The sequence below is a fragment of the Ictalurus punctatus genome, chromosome 16 (genome assembly GCF_001660625.3).
Source record: "Ictalurus punctatus breed USDA103 chromosome 16, Coco_2.0, whole genome shotgun sequence".
Lineage (NCBI taxonomy): Eukaryota > Metazoa > Chordata > Actinopteri > Siluriformes > Ictaluridae > Ictalurus > Ictalurus punctatus.
Window position 1 is genome coordinate 7,073,641 of NC_030431.2, and position 18,789 is coordinate 7,092,429.

The 18,789-nt window shown below is 42.0% G+C and overlaps 1 protein-coding gene across 1 annotated transcript; it reads left to right on the forward strand.

Moving 5' to 3' along the window:
• The first annotated feature begins 4,736 nt into the window (after window positions 1-4,736).
• Window positions 4,737-18,582, forward strand: ankrd34ba (ankyrin repeat domain 34Ba). Its single transcript, XM_017489184.3, has 4 exons — window positions 4,737-5,017; window positions 8,712-8,919; window positions 11,735-11,900; window positions 16,857-18,582. The coding sequence occupies exon 4, from the start codon at window positions 16,915-16,917 to the stop codon at window positions 18,523-18,525; it is 1,611 nt and encodes a 536-aa protein (XP_017344673.1). The 5' UTR covers window positions 4,737-5,017; window positions 8,712-8,919; window positions 11,735-11,900; window positions 16,857-16,914; the 3' UTR covers window positions 18,526-18,582.
• The last annotated feature ends 207 nt before the right edge of the window (window positions 18,583-18,789 follow it).

Sequence of the window (18,789 nt, forward strand, 5' to 3'; positions counted from 1 at the left end):
AAGTTGAACCAAAGTGGACCTTTCAGCAGGATAATTATACAAAGCACACTAGCAAATCCACCAAGGAATGGCTCAAAAAGAAGAAATGGAGGGTTATGAAATGGACTAGTCATTGAAATGTTGTGGGGGGATTTGAAATGGGCAGTAAACCCTCAAAGATCTTGCGACTGTGAGAATATTGTAAGAGGGGTCAAAAATTCCAGCAAATCTGGTGGACAATTATACAAAACGCCTACAAGAAGTTATTTCTGCTAAAGGGGGCAATATTAGTGTCATGTATCAGGAAACTCTGGACTTCCTCTTCCTTGCTGCGTGCAGTATGTCAATCCCCCTTCCTGCTCCACGGAGGACATCGTTCGCCCCTCATGCTCCGCGGAGAGCATCGTTCCTTCCTTGGGCCTCGCGGAGAACCTCGCTCCTCTCCCTGGCCTCGCAGAGAACCTCGCTCCCCCCTTGGGCCTCGCGGAGAACCTCGCTCCCCCCTTGGGCCTCGCGGAGAACCTCGCTCCCCTCTATGGCCTTGCGGAGAACATTGCTTCCCTCTCCTGTCCTGCAGAGGAAGTTGTCCCGCTGTTCTGCCATGCAGACGTCGCTCCGCTTACCTGCTCCACCGAGGACGTCGCTCCGCTTTCATGCTCCGCCAAGGATGTCGCTCTGCTTTCATGCTCCGCCAAGGACGTCCCTCTGCCTCCCTGCTCCATTGTGGAAGCCGTTCAGCCTCCTGGTTTTGCGGGGGACATTTTGCCCAGGGGGCCAGGACCACCAGATGGAGGGCGTGTAATTTTGGGTGCTCGGTGAGTAGCGCCCTTGGGGGGGGCGGGGGGGGGGGGGGGGGTTCTGTCATTTATCAGCAAACTCTGGACTCCACTTCCCATCAGCCACTGCACTACACTGCATGTCACATGACCACCTGCACCTGATTCACGTTCTGTTAATGAGCACTCTTGTGTATATATAGTCATTATCTGCACTGTTTCTCTGTCATTCGTTGTCTTAGACTTCTGTCTTCTATGTCACAGTGTTTTGTTTCATGCCACGGTGTTATGCCAAGTTGTTTTCGTGTCTTTGTTTTGTTGTTTAATTGTATAATAAACGTTAATATATCTGCGATTGCTTCTGCCTCAACCTCGGTTCGTGACAATTAGCTTCTGAGGCCAATGATGTACTTAAGTTTTCCAAAGAAGAATATCACATCTATTGCTATTTCTGTTGAATAAATAATTGCAAAAGCTAATTTTCCTTGTGGGTTTGTTCAAGTATATCAACTTTATTAATAGGCACTGTTTCAAAGATGATCAAATGTTTGCTTGCCCAAATATGTCAAAAAAGCTAGCAATTTCCTTGGGGTGTACTTATTTTTTCACATGACACACACACACACACACACACACACACACACACACATACATATTCCCATATATAATGTGATATTAAAATATGTATTTATTATGTTATAGCAAATTATAATATTCAACTAATTTAGTCATTTTAAAAAAAAATTCTACTACAACTTTAAGCAAGTCTACAGAGATTTTCGCCTCATCACATAGGACATCAATTGAGTAGCTCCCTAGCAGCTAGCTTAAATAACGCTAATTTTTTACATATTCCCATATATAATGTGATATTAAAATATGTATTTATTATGTTATAGCAAATTATAATATTCAACTAATTTAGTCATTTAAAAAAAAATTTCTACTACAACTTTAAGCAAGTCTACAGAGATTTTCGCCTCATCACATAGGACATCAATTGAGTAGCTCCCTAGCAGCTAGCTTAAATAACGTTAGCTATGCTAATGAACGATTGACAACTGTTGAACTCACCTCAACATGGCTTTTACAAACATTTAAGCCACCATGGGCAATTGTGGACTGCAATGGACAGCAAAACTGTTGTTATTTGACCCCTATTAAGCAGAGGTAACTTGAGGGTAGTCGAACTACAGTGGTACACTGAACTGATGGATGAATAGAAGAGAGAGAGAGGTGGACTGTAAAGCCCACCCATAGAGAAAACTGATAGTCTGTTTATCAAAAAGAGAGAGCAATCTGGATATGCTCTCAGTCACTCTCTTTCTATGTCTTGTCACTCACTCTCTGCTCCTGCTATTAGAAATTCTCTAGTCTCTCCCTCACACTCAAAAAAATAGTTTTCCAGGATATTGTATATAATTTGCAGCCATCAGAGAGCCGCTATCAAATTTTACAGGAGACTCCTGGAAGTTCTGGGAGAGATGGGATATATGACTTAGTAATTATTTGTTTGCATTCCCTTTTAATTGCTTAAGTTGAGTCAAATACTTGATGTATCCATCCACAAGTTTCTCACAATACTTGGCTGGAATTTTTGTCCATTCCTTTGTGTAACTCTGTGAGGTTTATGGGCCTACTTACTCAGACACACTTTTTCAGTTCAGTCCAAAGATTTTCTATGGGGTTTAGGTCAGAGCTTTTTGATGGCCACTCCAATATGCTTTTAAAAGATGCTTTTTATTGTCTTTAAACCTTTTTGTTACAACTTTGCAGGTATGATTATTGGATTATTGTCCTGCCAGCAGACCCAGTTGCAACAAATTTTAACATTCTGGCTTGTGTCTTGAGGTGCTTTATTGTTTCTAGTTAGTCCTTCTTCCTCAAAATACAATCTATTTTCTGAAGTTCCACATCACTTAGGCATGCTCTCTGTTCTCTCTCTCTCTCTCTCTCTCTCTCTCTCTCTCTCTCTCTCTCTCTCTCTCTCTCTCTCTATTTCTGATAGGCAGGTATAAGCAAAATCTTAACTGTCATGGAATCAAAGAAGGAACTCTGTGATACAGTAGTTGCTGGGAACTGTAGTTCAGTCACTTGACCACCTGCACCTGAATCACGTTCCTGTTAACGAGTACTTGTGTATATAGCCACAGTTTGCACTGCATTCTTTACCTTATGATTCTCTTTCTTTGCCATTGTCCCTGTTGTTGTGTTTATGATGCTTGGTTTACGTTTATTCTTAGCCTTAGTGTTTTGCTGCTGATTCATAGTTCTTGTTTTGTGTTTGGTTGTGCTATTAATTAAAGAAAATATGCACTTGTATCCGTCTCCACCTTGGAATCATGACAGAACATAAGACCACAACATGGATGCAGCAGAATTTTTCAGGGTCCAAGAGGCCCTTTAAATTAAAGCTGAGGTGGGAGAAGGAGGGAAAATTCTCCTTCATCAAAAACAATAGGGATTGGCTCAATGTGATGTACTCCGTCATAGGGGTATACCAAAGGGGAACCTGCCAACCAGGCTGGAACCATCTCCCACCCTCCCGCCCCCACTGTGGATCTTGTCCAGCATGCCGAGTCGACGGAGAATGTCATTCAGCCTCCTTGCTTGTCGGAGGCCGCCTCTTAACATTTCTGTTCAACAGAAGACGCCGCTCAGCAGTCCTGTTCAGCAGAGGACGCCGTTCAGTCACCCAGATCAGCTGAAGACGTTTCTCTGCGTCCTGGCATGGCCAAGAGCTCTGCATTTATTCTCTGCTCTGCCTTGGACGTCACTACGCCAGGCTTGGCTTCGGACATCGCTCCCCCTTTCTACTCCTCTGAGGATGTCGCTCTGCCATCCTGCTCAGCTGAGGACGTCGCGCTGCCTTCCTGCTCGGCTAAGGACTTCGCTCCGCTTTCCTGCTTGGCTGAGGATGTCCCTGCCTCCATGCTCTGCCGAAGACATCACTGCTTTTCTTTGCTTCATGCCGTATTTTGATCCTCCTTCCTGCTCCTTGGAGGGCATCGTTCCCCCCTCGTGCTTCACGGAGGGGATCACTCCTCCCTCGTGCTTCACGTAGAGCATCATTCATCCCTCTGGCCTCGTGGAAAACCTCGCTCCACCCTCTGGCCTCGTGGAAATCTTTGATCCTCCCTCTGGCCTTGTGGAAAACTTCGCTCCCCCCTCGGACCTCGGGGAGAGCGGCACACCTCCTTCTAGCATCATGAGGAATGTTGCTTCCCCCTCAGGCTCTGCCTTGAGCTTTGTTCCTCCCGCTGGCTATGCAGTAGCCATCGCTCCACATTCAAGCCAGGCAGGGGATATCATGTCATCTCTCTACGGTGCAGAAGAGACCGCTCCATACCTGAACCTCAGAGAGTACGGTCAGTTCATGCTTGAAGCAGACATCATGACTAACCAAGTTCTCCTCATGCCTGAAACTGACATCACAACCAACCAGGTTCTGCTCATGCCTGAAACCGACATCAAGACCAACCAAGTTCTGATCATACCCAAGACTGTGGCACGGACAACCAAGTTCTGCTCATGCCCGAGTCTGCTGACACGGACAACCAAGTTCTGCTCATGTTCGAGTCTGCTGCCACAGACAACCAAGTTTTGCTCATGCCTGAGTCTGCTGACATGGACAACCAAGTTCTGCTCACGTCCGAGTCTGCTGATACAGCCGACAAAGTTCTACCTTCCTGTTCCACTGAGCACGTCGCCAGGCCTTCTCACCCTGCTGAAGCTGATGACCCAGCTTCCCATGCGTGGGTGCTGTCTAGCGACCCCAGCAAGCCTGCCCCAACCTCGTGCCTGCCCCTCGGCTCCTTGAGGAGCTGTTCTCTGTTGAAAAATGCCTAACTCGGGATCTAAGGGGTTGTGAAGACATTTTGCCCAGCGAGCCAGGACCACCAGGGGAAGGAGAGTATTGTGGCATTTCGGGAGAAGCGCCCGTTTGTGGGGGGGTGGGGTTGTTGGGGGGGGGTTCTGTCATGTAATCAGAGAAGGAACTCTGAACTACAGTTCCCAGCAGCCACTGCATCACAGTCACATGACCACCTGCACCTGAATCACATTCCTGTTAATTCCTGCTGTGTTTATCATCTTTGGTTTATGTTTCTTCTTAGCCTTATTGTTTTGCTGCTGATTCACAGTTCTTGTTTTGTGTTTGGTTGTGCTATTAATTAAAGAATTCTGGACTTGCATCCATCTGCAGCTTGGAATCGTGACATTAACAGTTTCCTAGTGTTAGGAAGTGGGACATCTGGACAGAGGTAAGTGATCTTTTATTTTCTGCCTCCATGTAGATGTCCATGTATTCTTGAAGAGTGGGTTGGAAATATCACGTTGTTTTAGTCTGCGAATACAGGCATCGTAGAGACTCTGTTACCACGTTATTCAACATAGACGGGCACTTCAAAAGAAACTAAATTTGGTTGAAAATATCACAATGTTTTAGTCCGCTGTGTTTTCGGAAAACACGTGTCGTAGAGACTCTGTTACTACGTGATTCATCATAGTGTCATATCACAGCAAACCAGTGACTACATTTCCCATTCCCATTCTGTAATGTGGCCTACAAACATGGCCACCATGGACTGCAATTCCCAGAACACTCACATTCATTCTAATCATGCACACTTGCATCAAATTCACAGCACTCACAACCACAGTATAGAATGTTTGAACACAATGACTTTGTGAAGTATTGAGTGTTATCACCATAACAAACGTTTGTACTCTGTTCCTCGTTTTGTTTCATGTTCGTTGATCTTGCTTCTTATTTCTTGTTCTCGATTCTTACCCAGTTTATGACCTCGCTATTGTCTCATGTTTTGGATTTGTCTGCCTGTCTCTCTCTAAATAAACTCTTATTTGCATTTGCATCCGTCCTAACCTCCATTACGTGGATCTTGTGACTCATCGGAAAACCTGATACCTTTTTTATTAATCTAACAATAGGACCTAACACTGTCTTATACCATCTCAGATTAACATAACTGTGAAATAAACCATGGTGGAAGTGATCAGTCCAAAATTACACCAAATCAATGGATGTATGCTCATGGGAAGGGTGTATTTGTGCAACCTTTTGTAGATAACTTGACAGGGTGGACAGAGGGTCAATCAAAGTTCCGCGATTATCCCCAAGACAGTACTTTCGATGAAGCTCATTTATTAACTGCGGCATTATGCATTCGAGACAAGCTCTAGCATTAACTATGTGGGAATAGATGAGTTCCTGTCACCTGTCCAATAACACACTCCCTACATGTTTCTTGCCCTGACGACCCTAATATTTCATAGATTTGTTGTCATCCCTTCATCTCCTTTCAATTTACTAGGTTGAAAATTTAATGTTTAAACTGAAGTGTTCACTCACAAAACATAATGGAATACTAGAAACTCTGTTTTTCTGTTTGTCATGTTGCTGACGACGAGCACAAGCCTGATTGTGCCGAGCGTCTTCTGCCTGATGCACTTGCGTTGGTCCTTAAAACATTGTGGGCTCAGCATTCTAACAAAGTGGGTCATATCCAGGTACCCCATACACTGTGAATCTGAAGACTACTTGGTCTGTTTTATTGTAAGCAATATCTGCTGTCAGCAGAAAAGGAACTAGGCATACACTCAGTGATTGACTCATTACTTGCACAAGGTGTTGTCTTTCCCACTGTATCTATTAAATACGGTATAGTATGAACACCATATCATATTAGCCCTTTACTGCCTGATGTAGCATCTATTTTGTCTGCAATTCCACATTCACATGCACAATTCACTGTCGCAGACTTGTTTAATGCATTTTTCAGCGTCCCTGTGTTTGAGCAGACCCAGCCAATTTTTTATTTACCTTTAAAAATCAGCAGTACAATTGGACCCGACTTCATCAGGATTTCGTTGACTCTCCCGCTGTGTTCTTGTCCTCGGTGCCTCAAGCCCTCTCATCACTTGTTCTGCCAGAAGGCTGCTGCTTGTTACAATACATGGATGACATTTTACTGTCAGCAGACAGACATTAACTTTGAAAAGAAGGCCCTCTCAAACTCCTGACAGACCTAGCTCAAAGTGGGTTCAAGGCATCTCTCACAAAGATTCAGCTCTGACAAACACTTGTCCAATATTTGTGTTTCTGCATTTCCCAGGGACAATGGTGACTCACCTCTGATTGTGTGTGTGCCATAGTGGACCTCACACCACCTGTCACGCAACATAGTATGAGCTTCTTGGGACTCATAAACTATTGTCATCAAATTATCCCCGACTGCTCACACCATCACAAGGTCCTCAGATAATGCAGTCTCAAAGACTCTCCTCAAAATATTGAGTGGACCAAAAAATGATGCATTCCTTTTGCTTCCTGAAACAGTCACTAAGCTCAGCCCCAGCACTGGGACTTCTGGACTATTTGTCCTCTTTTTGCCTCTATGTATCTGAGGATGGGAGTACTGCAGAGGGGTTCTTGGCCCAGGAACATGGTGGTAGCTATCATCCTGTAGCATATCTCTCAAAAACTTCAGAACCTGTAGTTCAAGCTATGTCTGCCTGTTTGCGGTCCGTTCACACTTATGGTTACTGATGCTGAAAAGGAAGTGCTATCCCACCCACTGACATTGCATGCAGCTCATCAGGTCTTATCTATCCTGAATAACAATCAGGCTCACTCAGTCTCCTTTCATTCTGCTCAGGATGTGGAACTCGTTGCTCTCACTCATGCTTGTCATCTTTTAAAGGGTAAGACTGTTACTATTTCACTGATTTGCGCTATGCCTTTGGCGTTGCACATGATTTTGGAAATATGTCATGCTCATGCTTTTCGTGCTACTGATGGCACAACTACATTGCATGCCACACTCGTTTCAGATCTTTTAGAAGCCTCACTCTTACCTGACAGACTTGCTATTGTTAAGGTTAAAGGTCATGACTCTAACACAGATAATCCTCATGGTAATTCACTCGCTGATGAAGTGCCAAAGTGGGCTGCCAAAGAGCCCCTTTGTCCAGCATAATGTCACTATCAAATCTCTTCATTCTCTAACTCCTTGTGACATTGATGTTGCAGGCCTCTTCAGACGACCTTATGTTTTGATCCCCGGAAGGTCGTTCCCCATCACCCACCAATGGGTTAGTACGCTGCCCTGCTGGCCACCTCACTCTTCCACCATCTGTCCTTTCGTTTCTTGTGCATCATTTTCACTGTCTTTCTCATGCCGCACGAAGAAGGGTGATCTCAGCTATAACATCAAGGTTTTGTATTCGAGACACTCACAAAGCTGTTAAATTACTTCTTGATGCATGTCTGACCTGTGCCAGAGTAAATGTACAAGGAAAAATCGCCAAACACTACCACCACCTAGTGGCTCCTTTCAGGCATTGCAAATTGACTTCACACACATGTAAGCTATGAAAGGTCTCAAATAGATTTCAGTTAACATGGACAAATTCTCCAGATGGGTAGAAGCTTTCCCATGCTCAAAAGAAAGTGCCAACACACGTTGTTAAAATTTTAGCCAAATGAATAATCCTGCGCTATGGTATCCCTCAGGTTATTGATGGCGATAATGGAACACCCTTTGTTTCTAATATGACACAAACTTTGCCAATATCTGAATATTGATTGGCACTTCCCCATCCCAGATCATCCCCAAAGTTCAGGGATCATGAAAAAGAATCGTACCATCAAGAACCACCTCACTAAGGCGCTACTAGAGAATCCCTCCAGAAACTGGGTGGATCTTTTGCCCGCTGTCCTATGTGAAATTCGTATGACATGTAATCAGAAAATGAAATTGTCTCCTTTTGAGATCATTATGAGCAGACCACTTTTCTCTCCATGGACAAAGGGTAACTCAGGTGTTTGTTTTACAGGAGATCTGGATGTGATTGTCAGCGACTATACACAGGTTCTCATTGAAAAATTAACTAGCATGCATGGTGATGTTTCTGCTTCTCTCCCTTTACCCACAGAACAGCCTACTCCCCCTCTCCTTCCAGGTGATGCAATTCTCGTCAAAAGTATGAATCCATGAAAGGTTGGGGAAGCAGCCTTTGGCCCTCCTGCACGTGTGTTGGCCATTACCTTTACTGCTGTCCTGACAGATTCACAACCCCAGTGGATTCACGCCAGCTGTATCAAGTGCTGCCTGTCCGTGACAAGAGACAATACGACTATCAAGTAGCTCTTCTCATCTCACCTAAACATACACACATACAGCATTATCTTGTATTACAGATACACACATGAACTCTATCTTCTACTCTGCCAAAGCTTTACTCCTTTGCTACAATTGTTTAGCATCCACATTTGTCATCAATTGACCGTTGCACCTGAAAACACATCAGAACACAACCTATTGTTAACAAATACAAGTGCAATATTAACTGCAACATTGCTTGCCTACTGGGAACAAGGCTTTGATTACATATACATCCTGTAACTTGTTGAATTAGCATCCTTATGCCCAAAAACGCAGAATCTCCCTAGACACTACTTCTATCGACTGTTCGGGCACAGTCCTAATTGTAACCGTTGTGACCCTATCGAGAGACAAAGAAGTTGACCTCAAGCAATGACCATCTAGAAGGGATTTTTAGAGATGAGACTTCTAGAGAAGGTAATTAGTGCAATCACTGTCGGTGGCATCACATTTACCCTTATACAGCAGTGTAATGGTAATTTGGCATGTTTTTTCTCTTTAGAAATTGCTCAAAATTTCTCCTGTTGGGTGTATCATCACCTTGGCACACACCATTGGTCCTCTTTTCCCTTCGACAATGATACTGCTGCTGAAGGCAGCAAAAAAGCCCCTCATCTTGCAAGATTCCCATAGATATTGTCTGGCTCTTGCAAATGTCAACATATTATCGCAATAACCTAAAAGACTACAATGACACCATGCACTCCGGCACTGTGGAAATCCTGAATGCAGTGTGTGGATGTGGTAGTGACAGCTCAACTTAGCATAATGGCTACAACCAATGTAGTGGTTTGCTTGAAAATGTTCACCTAACCCTAATGTCATTCTGAATATCACCCAGGTTTTTAATGTCCCGGAGAAGGTTAGAGACACATGTGTTTGTGCACATAGTAAGGAGTCAAATCTGATGTTGGGCCATTCTTCGTGTAAAGTCTATCAATGTGACCTTGTTTGTAGACTCTAATGCTGCCATATGTAGCATAAAAGGCAAGTTTTCCCCTAGTGATATGTATGGCTGTACCACAGCCAAAGGAAGATGTCCCTTTAACTCTCTAGCTTCCACCAACACCGTTATTTGGGTCTGAGGTAAACGCGTTTACATCATGAAAACTGGACTTTGGAATTGGACAGGATGTTGCTATCCTGCCTTTGTGGTGCCCTCTGATTCAGTTTATGTTTCCTCCCCATGGTAACAATCTGATCCTTCCATCCTGGGGCCAGTTTATCACTGATTAGTCTTAGTTGAAACACACCTAAGCATTTCCAGGAATACACCTTCACTGACCCATGAACAACACCAGGTGCCACTGTAGGATGGTCTCTGTCTTTGGGAGGAGGTACCACTACAGCTTTGAATAAAATTAATGGGCTTACTTACATGTTGCTCTCCTTGGCCAGTGACACAGAGGAAGCACTCACACTAATTAATGATGAACTAAAAGCCCTTCTGATGTTGTTGCTCAGAATTGACTTGTGCTCAACACCTTGTGCTGCTTCTATATCCCTAACAACTCATGAAACTTTACTGATATTATTAAACACATGAGGAAAGCCATAATGGCACCTGCTGATGACTCATGGTTTTCATGGTTCTCGTCGTGGTCGGGGCTATTGGCTCCTACTTTCTGTCCTGCCTGTTTGTTTGAGCATACTACAAATTCTAATGTTTCGTCCTTGTTTTATACAGTTCCGTATGTCCCTCGTCCAATGCATTGTCCATTCCTCGACACAACATTGTCTTGGTAGCCGAAGAGGACACGCCTGCCTAACACTCTGCTATGCCTTTATGTTGTCCCCTTCCTTTGTAAATGCAAAGCCGTAGAGGTGACTGTCATTTAAGGGAACGGATGAGTTGGGGCAGGTGCAGCATGAGGGCAATGATAAGTTCCACATCACTTATGGCTCATGGGTCCGAGAATTTAATTATGAGGCAGGTATCAGCAAACTACCATGTAAAATTCCTCATTAGTGAAATTTATTTTTTAAATAGTCTTGAAAGCAAATGTTTCTATAAAATGCAGCTGATTCCATCTTAAATAATCCCTTGGTTCTTTGTGCACAACCAACAATAAAAAGCAAAAATGCTATGGGTGGTTGCCATAGTGATGGCATTGCAAAGTTCATCAAAACTACAGCTCACTTTTCCATCAGCCTGTAATGAATATATGTAAAACATTCCTTCCTTTTGGGGGCTAATAAGGGTACATAAATCTTAAATAAATAAACATAACTACATAGTGCTTTATGTAGTACATGCACAAACATACACTTAATATTATCATCTGTTCAGCTGATGAACATTTAGATACTTATATTTGGAAGACTCTCTTATCCAAAGCCACAGGTGGCAAATGAAGCAAAATCAAGGCACAAAATTGAGCATTTGAGGGTTAAATCCCTTGTTGAAGGACTCAGCAGAGGCTCTCTGGTACTTCTGGGAGTTGAACTCACAGCCAGTCACTAGCACAGAATCTTAATGACTGAGCTACCATAATATTTTTGGACACAAAAAACATTATGAAGAACACTCACACTTATGAACACTTCTCATCAGACAGGGAAATAATTTTCAATCTAATCTCTTATCTAATCTCACATTACCGATCAACATTTCCTTTTCCAGTTAATAAATGTATTCTTTTAACAGAATTGTCTAGGGGTAGTGCAGGAACATAATATTTACAAATATTCATTCAAAGAAGAAACGTCGGGTAAATGAATGGTACATTTAAACCAGAAAATTGTGCAACATGGTGCTTTCTCTGTTCTTTTTCATCTCTCCCTCCCAAACAGATTGTGTGAGTAATCTCTACATTGTCACTCAGATCTGACCAACGTCACACCTGCTATCTACGCACCCACACTTGCATTAACTCAGTCAGACAACCAGCCTGGCCAAGCAGCATTAATACAACTAATACAGCATCAATACGGCTACATTTCTGCACAAGATGTCAGGGTGAGTACTACTATACTGCATGCCTTCTTCACCTTTGTAATATTTTTGTCAGAATTATATTTCCCCCTCTTTCCCTTATTAGATTATTAGAACAAGTATTTTAAAAGAAAACATTCTGTGCAAGCCTGAACAACCAAACGTGTTATTTATCCTCTAAACCTTCCTGTTAGCTGAGCATGTTGAGAGAGCATTTTGAAAAGCTGTACCTTGAGAATAGAAACACTCGACGACCTCTTCAGAACCTCAAGTGCAAAATGAATATGCCTTTTAACACATTATGCATACATGTTTCAGCACATACAGTCTTGCTTGAGGACTGTCATCTTGTATACGACATGCTGCTGCCAAATTCTTTATGTTCTGACTGGGGAGGGTTGCACACGGCCATTTGACTCTTTACTTATGGACCACTTACCTATGTGCTTCTCAGACTTCCCACAAGCCTGCAAACAAAGCCTTTCTCCTTGGAGCACAGCAGAACATTGCTGACAGGGGCAGAAGTTGCTGCTGCCACATTCATGCAATGCACATGTGCTCCATGGTAACTGTGCACTCACAGCTAACAGCAACACTTTTCTATAGCTATCATGCCTCCTGCTTTTCCATTGCATTTCACAATAATAAGATCTTGTGATGCCGTGGGTGGCTATACACTTAGTACTTCGCACATCTCATTTACTGTTTGTTCTATGTAACCAATTTACAAAATGTTCTACACACATACAGGCTAACATACATGTTATTCTAGCTCTGCATATCTCTCATGACTGACTCTTTGACAGCCCTAATTAAAAATAAAGTGCTTTAATGTATTTTTAAAACATTCATTCTGGAGTCAGAATCAGATAATTTAAAGTAAATTGTCAAAAATTATTGTAAAGCATAGAAATCATTTTGTTGGATAATCATGGTGGATAATCATACACTGTGGTTACACATCCCTCCACCTGAATTAAGGCTGGTTGCAGGAAAGCCAACAAAAGCCCTCAGCCATGTTTGCCATGTGAAAGAAGACAGCCATTACTGATTCTTTGACAAGGGCAGCTGTGCAAGGAAGACTGAAACATAACTTTCTTTCTTAAGCTTTCGTTACAGAAGACACATTACATTGATAGAATGCCAAAACCAGTGTGGAAAGAATAAGCCTATAAATTGTTTTGGCTATTTTATTCTAGATTTTAGTGATTATAGTAATATTATAGTGAAACAGGTGAGATGTCCGGTATGACAAAAGATCTCCTTGATTATTGAATAAACTGTGGATCCTACCTAATTGGAATACAAGGCCATGTTCATCAAGCAGACAAATGCATGATAATGTGCACTTTTATTTATTTATTTACAATTGCATGTTGGCCATTAGATATAGACCAAGCGGTGAACCAGGTGCTTGAGTTGCATAGGAATACAAATGAGAAGCCTTTCACACATTTGGCAATCATGCTTTTTATATTCTTCTTTTCTATTTGCATTTATTTAAACTCCCAATTGTGTACCAATGCCTAAATGCAATTCAAATATTTACCAAAAAACACTTGCAGAATCTCATTATAGTATCTGTTCTGCAACATGGATTTAGCTAAGACTTGGTGAATAATTCACAAAATTTGCTATCTTGACAAATTTAACAAAAGATTTGTCATCTTCAGCCCAAGTGTTTTGACACATTTTACAAAAATAATGTACTGATCTTAGACATGATGTTATGCAAGCATTGCATGCAGTACTGAGAGAGTACCTGTGAGGCCAGCAAGCACAATAGGCTTTAGAGTGAAAAGATGCTTTATGGCCTCAAGGTTTTTGCCTAAGCCTATTGAATTAACAGAATCTTGGGGGAAAAATTAACTGCAGAGAAACATGGATTGGCAGTCCTAAATCTGGCTGAATCTGTTTAAAGGCTAGGTTTGTCAAATTTCATACAAAACTGTCCTAAATATCATTAGAATTGAGTGCTTTTCTGGCTTTTACTCACACAACAGAGTAACGGCTAGATATCTATGCATTCGATTGGAGTAGACGCAAAAATTATTTGTCTTTGTGCAGTCAGGATTGACATCTGCTCTGTTTGGGATACAATCACCTATTTAAAAAAAAAAAAAAATTTTATTTCTGTAATGAATATGAAAAAGAACTACTATATAAATTATATGGCCAAAGGGTATTTGAACACCTGGCCAATTACATCCATATGTGCTTGTTGAACATTCCATTCCAGATTTAGTCCCCTCTTTGATGTTAAAATAACCTCCTCTGTTCTGGAAAAACATTCCTGTAGATTTTGGCACGTGGCTGATGGTTTCTGTGCTCATTCAGCCACTAAGAGTATTAGTGAGGTCCGGTACTTATGTCAGACGAAAAGGCCTTGTGCGCGATCAACGTTCCAATTCATGCCAAAGATGTTGAGTGGGGCTGAAGTCAAGGCTCTGTGCAGGCCACTCACGTTCTTCTGCACCAACCTCCATGTCTTAATAGACCTCACTTTGTGCACAGGGGCACCTTAGTTCTTGTAAAGCAGAATTCTTAATGCTAAAACATTGTAGACAAGTGTGTTATTCAAAATTTGTAGCAACAGTTTGGGGAAGGCCCACATATGAGTGGATGTTCAGGTGTCCACATACTTTCAGCCATATGGTGTAGCAAAAATGATTCTGAGAACTTTCTCTCTTTCTCTAAACTCACAAGACAAAATTACCATCTTGTCACCTATGTAGTGTGATAAACTGGACAATGTCAATCAATAGCAATGTATTTCCCATTCTGTACATTCTTTATCCCCCTAACAAAGTTGGAGTGGAGCAAAATAGATCTGAAGATCAGAGAGGGTGGGTATCAGATCAGCAATTTCTATCTAGCATATACAGAAGCCTGAAGAAATGGCCACCAACCAGCCAGCAGCAGCAACAAAAAATAAAACACGTTACTGCATGTTTAGTACATATTCAGTGCCCTCCACTAATATTGGCACCCTTGATAAATATCAGGCAAAGAAGGCTGTGAAAAATTGTCTTTATTGTTTAACTTTTATATATTTTGTTCACAAAATTCATAAAAATACTCTGCTCTCAGAGATATCAAACAACTGTGAACAAAGCACAGGTTTATCAATAAAAATATCTTTGTTAAATGTAGGTGTGCAACCATTATTGGCACCCTTTTAATCAATACTTTGTGCTACCTCCCTTTGCCAAGATAACAGCTCTGAGTCTGATGAGGTTGGAGAATACATGGCAAGGGATCTGAGACCATTCCTCCATACAGAATCGCTCCAGATCCTTCAAATTTCGAGGTCCACGCTGGTGCACTCTCCTCTTTAGTTCACCACACAGGTTTTCTATGGGTTTAAGTCAGGGGACTGGGATGGTCATGGCAGAACTTTGATTTTGTGGTCAGTAAACCCTTTTAGTGTTGATTTTGATCTATGTTTTGGATCATTGTCCTGCTGGAAGATCCAACCACGGCCCTTTTTAAGCTTTCTGGCAGAGGCAATCAGATTTTCATTTAATATCTGCTGATATTTGATAGTCCATGATGCCATGAATCCTGACAAAATGTCCAGGTCCTCTGGCAGAAAAACAACCCCAAAACATTAGAGACACCACCATATTTAACTGTGGGCATGAGGTACTTTTCCATATGGCTACCTCTCTGTGTGCGCCAAAACCACCTCTGGGGTTTTTATGGCCAAAAAGCTCTATTTTGGTTTTATCTGACCATAGAACCCGATCCAGTGTGAAGTTCCAGTAGTGTCTGGCAAACTGAAGATGCTTGAGTTTGTTTTTGAATGAGAGTAGAGGCTTTTTTCTTGAAACCCTTCCAAACAACTTGTGGTGATGTAGGATTGTAGTTTTGGAGATGTTCTGCAATTCTGAACTGCTATTTCTGCAATTCTCCTGCTGTGATCCTTGGAGATTTTTTGGCCACTCAAACCATCCTCTTCACAGTGCATTGAGACAATATAGACACATGTTCTCTACCAGGTTGATTCATAACATTTCCAGTTGACTGGAACTTCTTAATTATTGCCCTGATGGTGGAAATAGGCATTTTCAATGCTTGTGCTATTTTCTTATTGCCACTTCCCATTTTGTGAAGCTCAACAACCTTTTGCTGCACATCACTACATTCCTTGGTCTTACCCATTGTTATGAATGACTAAAGGAATGTGGCCTGTGTTACCTCACATTTATACACCTGTGTAATAGGAAGTCATGGTTGAACAATTTCCTGTTCCTAGTCACCCAGGTGTACTTCAATACACTTGAATATACTTCAAATTTATTTTTCTCATATGAATTCATAGGGGTGCCAATAATTGTTGCACACCTATATTTAACAAATATTTTTTATAAACCTGTGTTGTGTTTGCAATTGTTTGATCTCTATGAGAGCAGAGTATTTTTGTGAATTTTTCGAACAAATTATCAAAAGGTTAAACAATAAAGACAAATTTTCACCACCTTTTTGCTCATATTTACCAAGAGTGCAAATATTAGTGCAGCACATATACTATATACTCTAATACATTCATTTTTCTTAGGTAACTGATGTGTCCTCGCCAGGGTAACCTGATTCTGAGACCATCTTGCTCCATCACAGCAAAAAATCTCACTGATTTCATCATAGTGTAGCTATTTTTCCTAGTTTACCAAAATTGAACTTTCATAGCTACAGTATATGTAGTCTTTCAGAAGAAAGCAGCAATTATTAGACATAATTCAGAAATGAGGATGAGATATATTTAAGATATCTTGGGTATGTTAAAAAAAAAACATTTGTAATAAAATAAATGTAGAAAACTCATGTCAATCTGATTAGGTGAAAACAATTACATTTATTTAGTAACAAAACTGAAGGGCAAAATTAATCTACCTAATGTAAGAGGTTAAATATGGGGACCAAATGTTGAAAAATTAAGTAATGCAAATATTTGTAAATAAACTGTGTATTTTCTTACAGGCTTTGCAATGGCAACATTGTTGTCTTCTGGCAGGTGTGAAAGACCGTAGAAGAAGCAATGATGAATGGTGTGCAGAGCGTTCAAACAGACGATAACTCTCTGCTCAAAGCAGTCTATCTGGGCCGACTCCGCCTGACACGCCTCCTCCTAGAGGGCGGGTCTTACATAAATGAGAGCAATGAGCACGGGGAGACACCCCTGATGATTGCCTGTAAAAGCAGATACTCTGACACTCAGGGGGTTCCAAAGGAAAAGATGGTGGGGTATCTTCTGGAGAGTGGTGCTGATCCAAACATACAGGATAAAAGTGGCAAGACTGCTCTGATGCATGCCTGCCTAGAGCAAGCAGGACATGAGGTGGTGTCCCTACTCCTGGATAGTGGGGCTGATCCCTGTCTGGAGGACCACATAGGCTCCTCTGCTCTGATCCATGCCATTAATTCCAATGATGAGGAAACGTTGAAGCTGCTAATAGATGCTTTTAAGGCTAAAGGTAAAGAGGTCATTATCATCACCACAGACAGACTTGTCTTCGGAAGGCAGATGGCCAAACAGTATCTTAAAGTTCCTTCGCTGCCAGAACTAGACCAGTGGAATACATTGACTTGCTCTCCGATACCTTGTGCTTCTCCTTCTGAGATTCACCTTAGCACATCGCCCCTGGAGACACTTTCCTCCAGCTTCTCAGATAATATGTTCTCTTTCCAGGACTTGCAGACCATGGCCAACTCTCAGACAACCCCTCCCTCTCACCAGCCACCTTTGGTAAACAGGAGACTGAACAAGGTCCACCATCTGCAGAGACTACACTCAGAACCATGGCTGAAGGTCCCCCAATCCAAAGGTAACTCTCAAAAGGAAGCACTGCATGACATAACACCTGAGGAAGAACTTGCTTTCAGCATCGACAGAAGACTGGATTTTGACCATCCTTGTTCATGTCAGGTCAACACTGACCTCATAGAAGCATCTAGCTTGAGCCAGTCTCAGCATCAAGAAAACAACACAAGTAATCATGGAAATTTAAGACCAGAGGGAACACTGTCTCACAACATGTCCTTCAATGGTTTATCTCCACTCTACTCTCTGTCCCACCCAGATCTTCACTCCAAAAGCAATGAATTCTTAACATCAGAGAATGACCCTAACCTGGCAGTGTCCAGTCTTATCAACATCATCCAACGTAGAAAACTTGGAATAGACCATTACAGCTCTGATTCACAGCTTTCAGTGTCAGGTAACTCCCCAGCAGATGGTAAAAAGCAGCTTAATAGGCAACTATTGACTTCACGATCATCCACTTTGATAAGCTCAGAAGAGTCCACTGAAAGCACTTTACTGGGAAGCATACACAAGAGGCACCCAACCAACCTAGAGAGGAGGGGATCAGGGGCTCTTTTCACAGATCTAGCACTCAACCATCGACCAGGCTTTCTACCACCACTGAATCATCATGCCTTAATCCCACAAATTATTGGAGCAAGCAGCTCTAGTGCTATCTGCAGCAAGCCAACATGTGGTTTGGTGACAGGGATAAGGCAGTATCTACCCACAGCTCCTGCTGGCTTACCAAAGGATCTCAAGAGCAGAAGAATGCTGATGAGAAGGCACTCCATGCAGCCTGAACAAATCAAACAGCTAGGTAGCTTTAAGGAGATCTTTGGTTAATGATATTGGAAATGTAGTGCACTGTAATGTAATATATAATGTAGTGGACTGTACAAATTAAAACATACTAAAGGTTCAGGCATTTGAATTTTTTTAAGTACTAAGGCGTCATAATAAATTGAGGTATGGATTGCAAGTTTCATATATTGCTATCAGCATTATGCTGCAGTTAGGACAATGCCTGAACTCCAGTCCCAAACAATTTATACATTGATCATTGTCCATCAGAGCCTAGCATTATAAAAGCATTACAATCTCACCCTG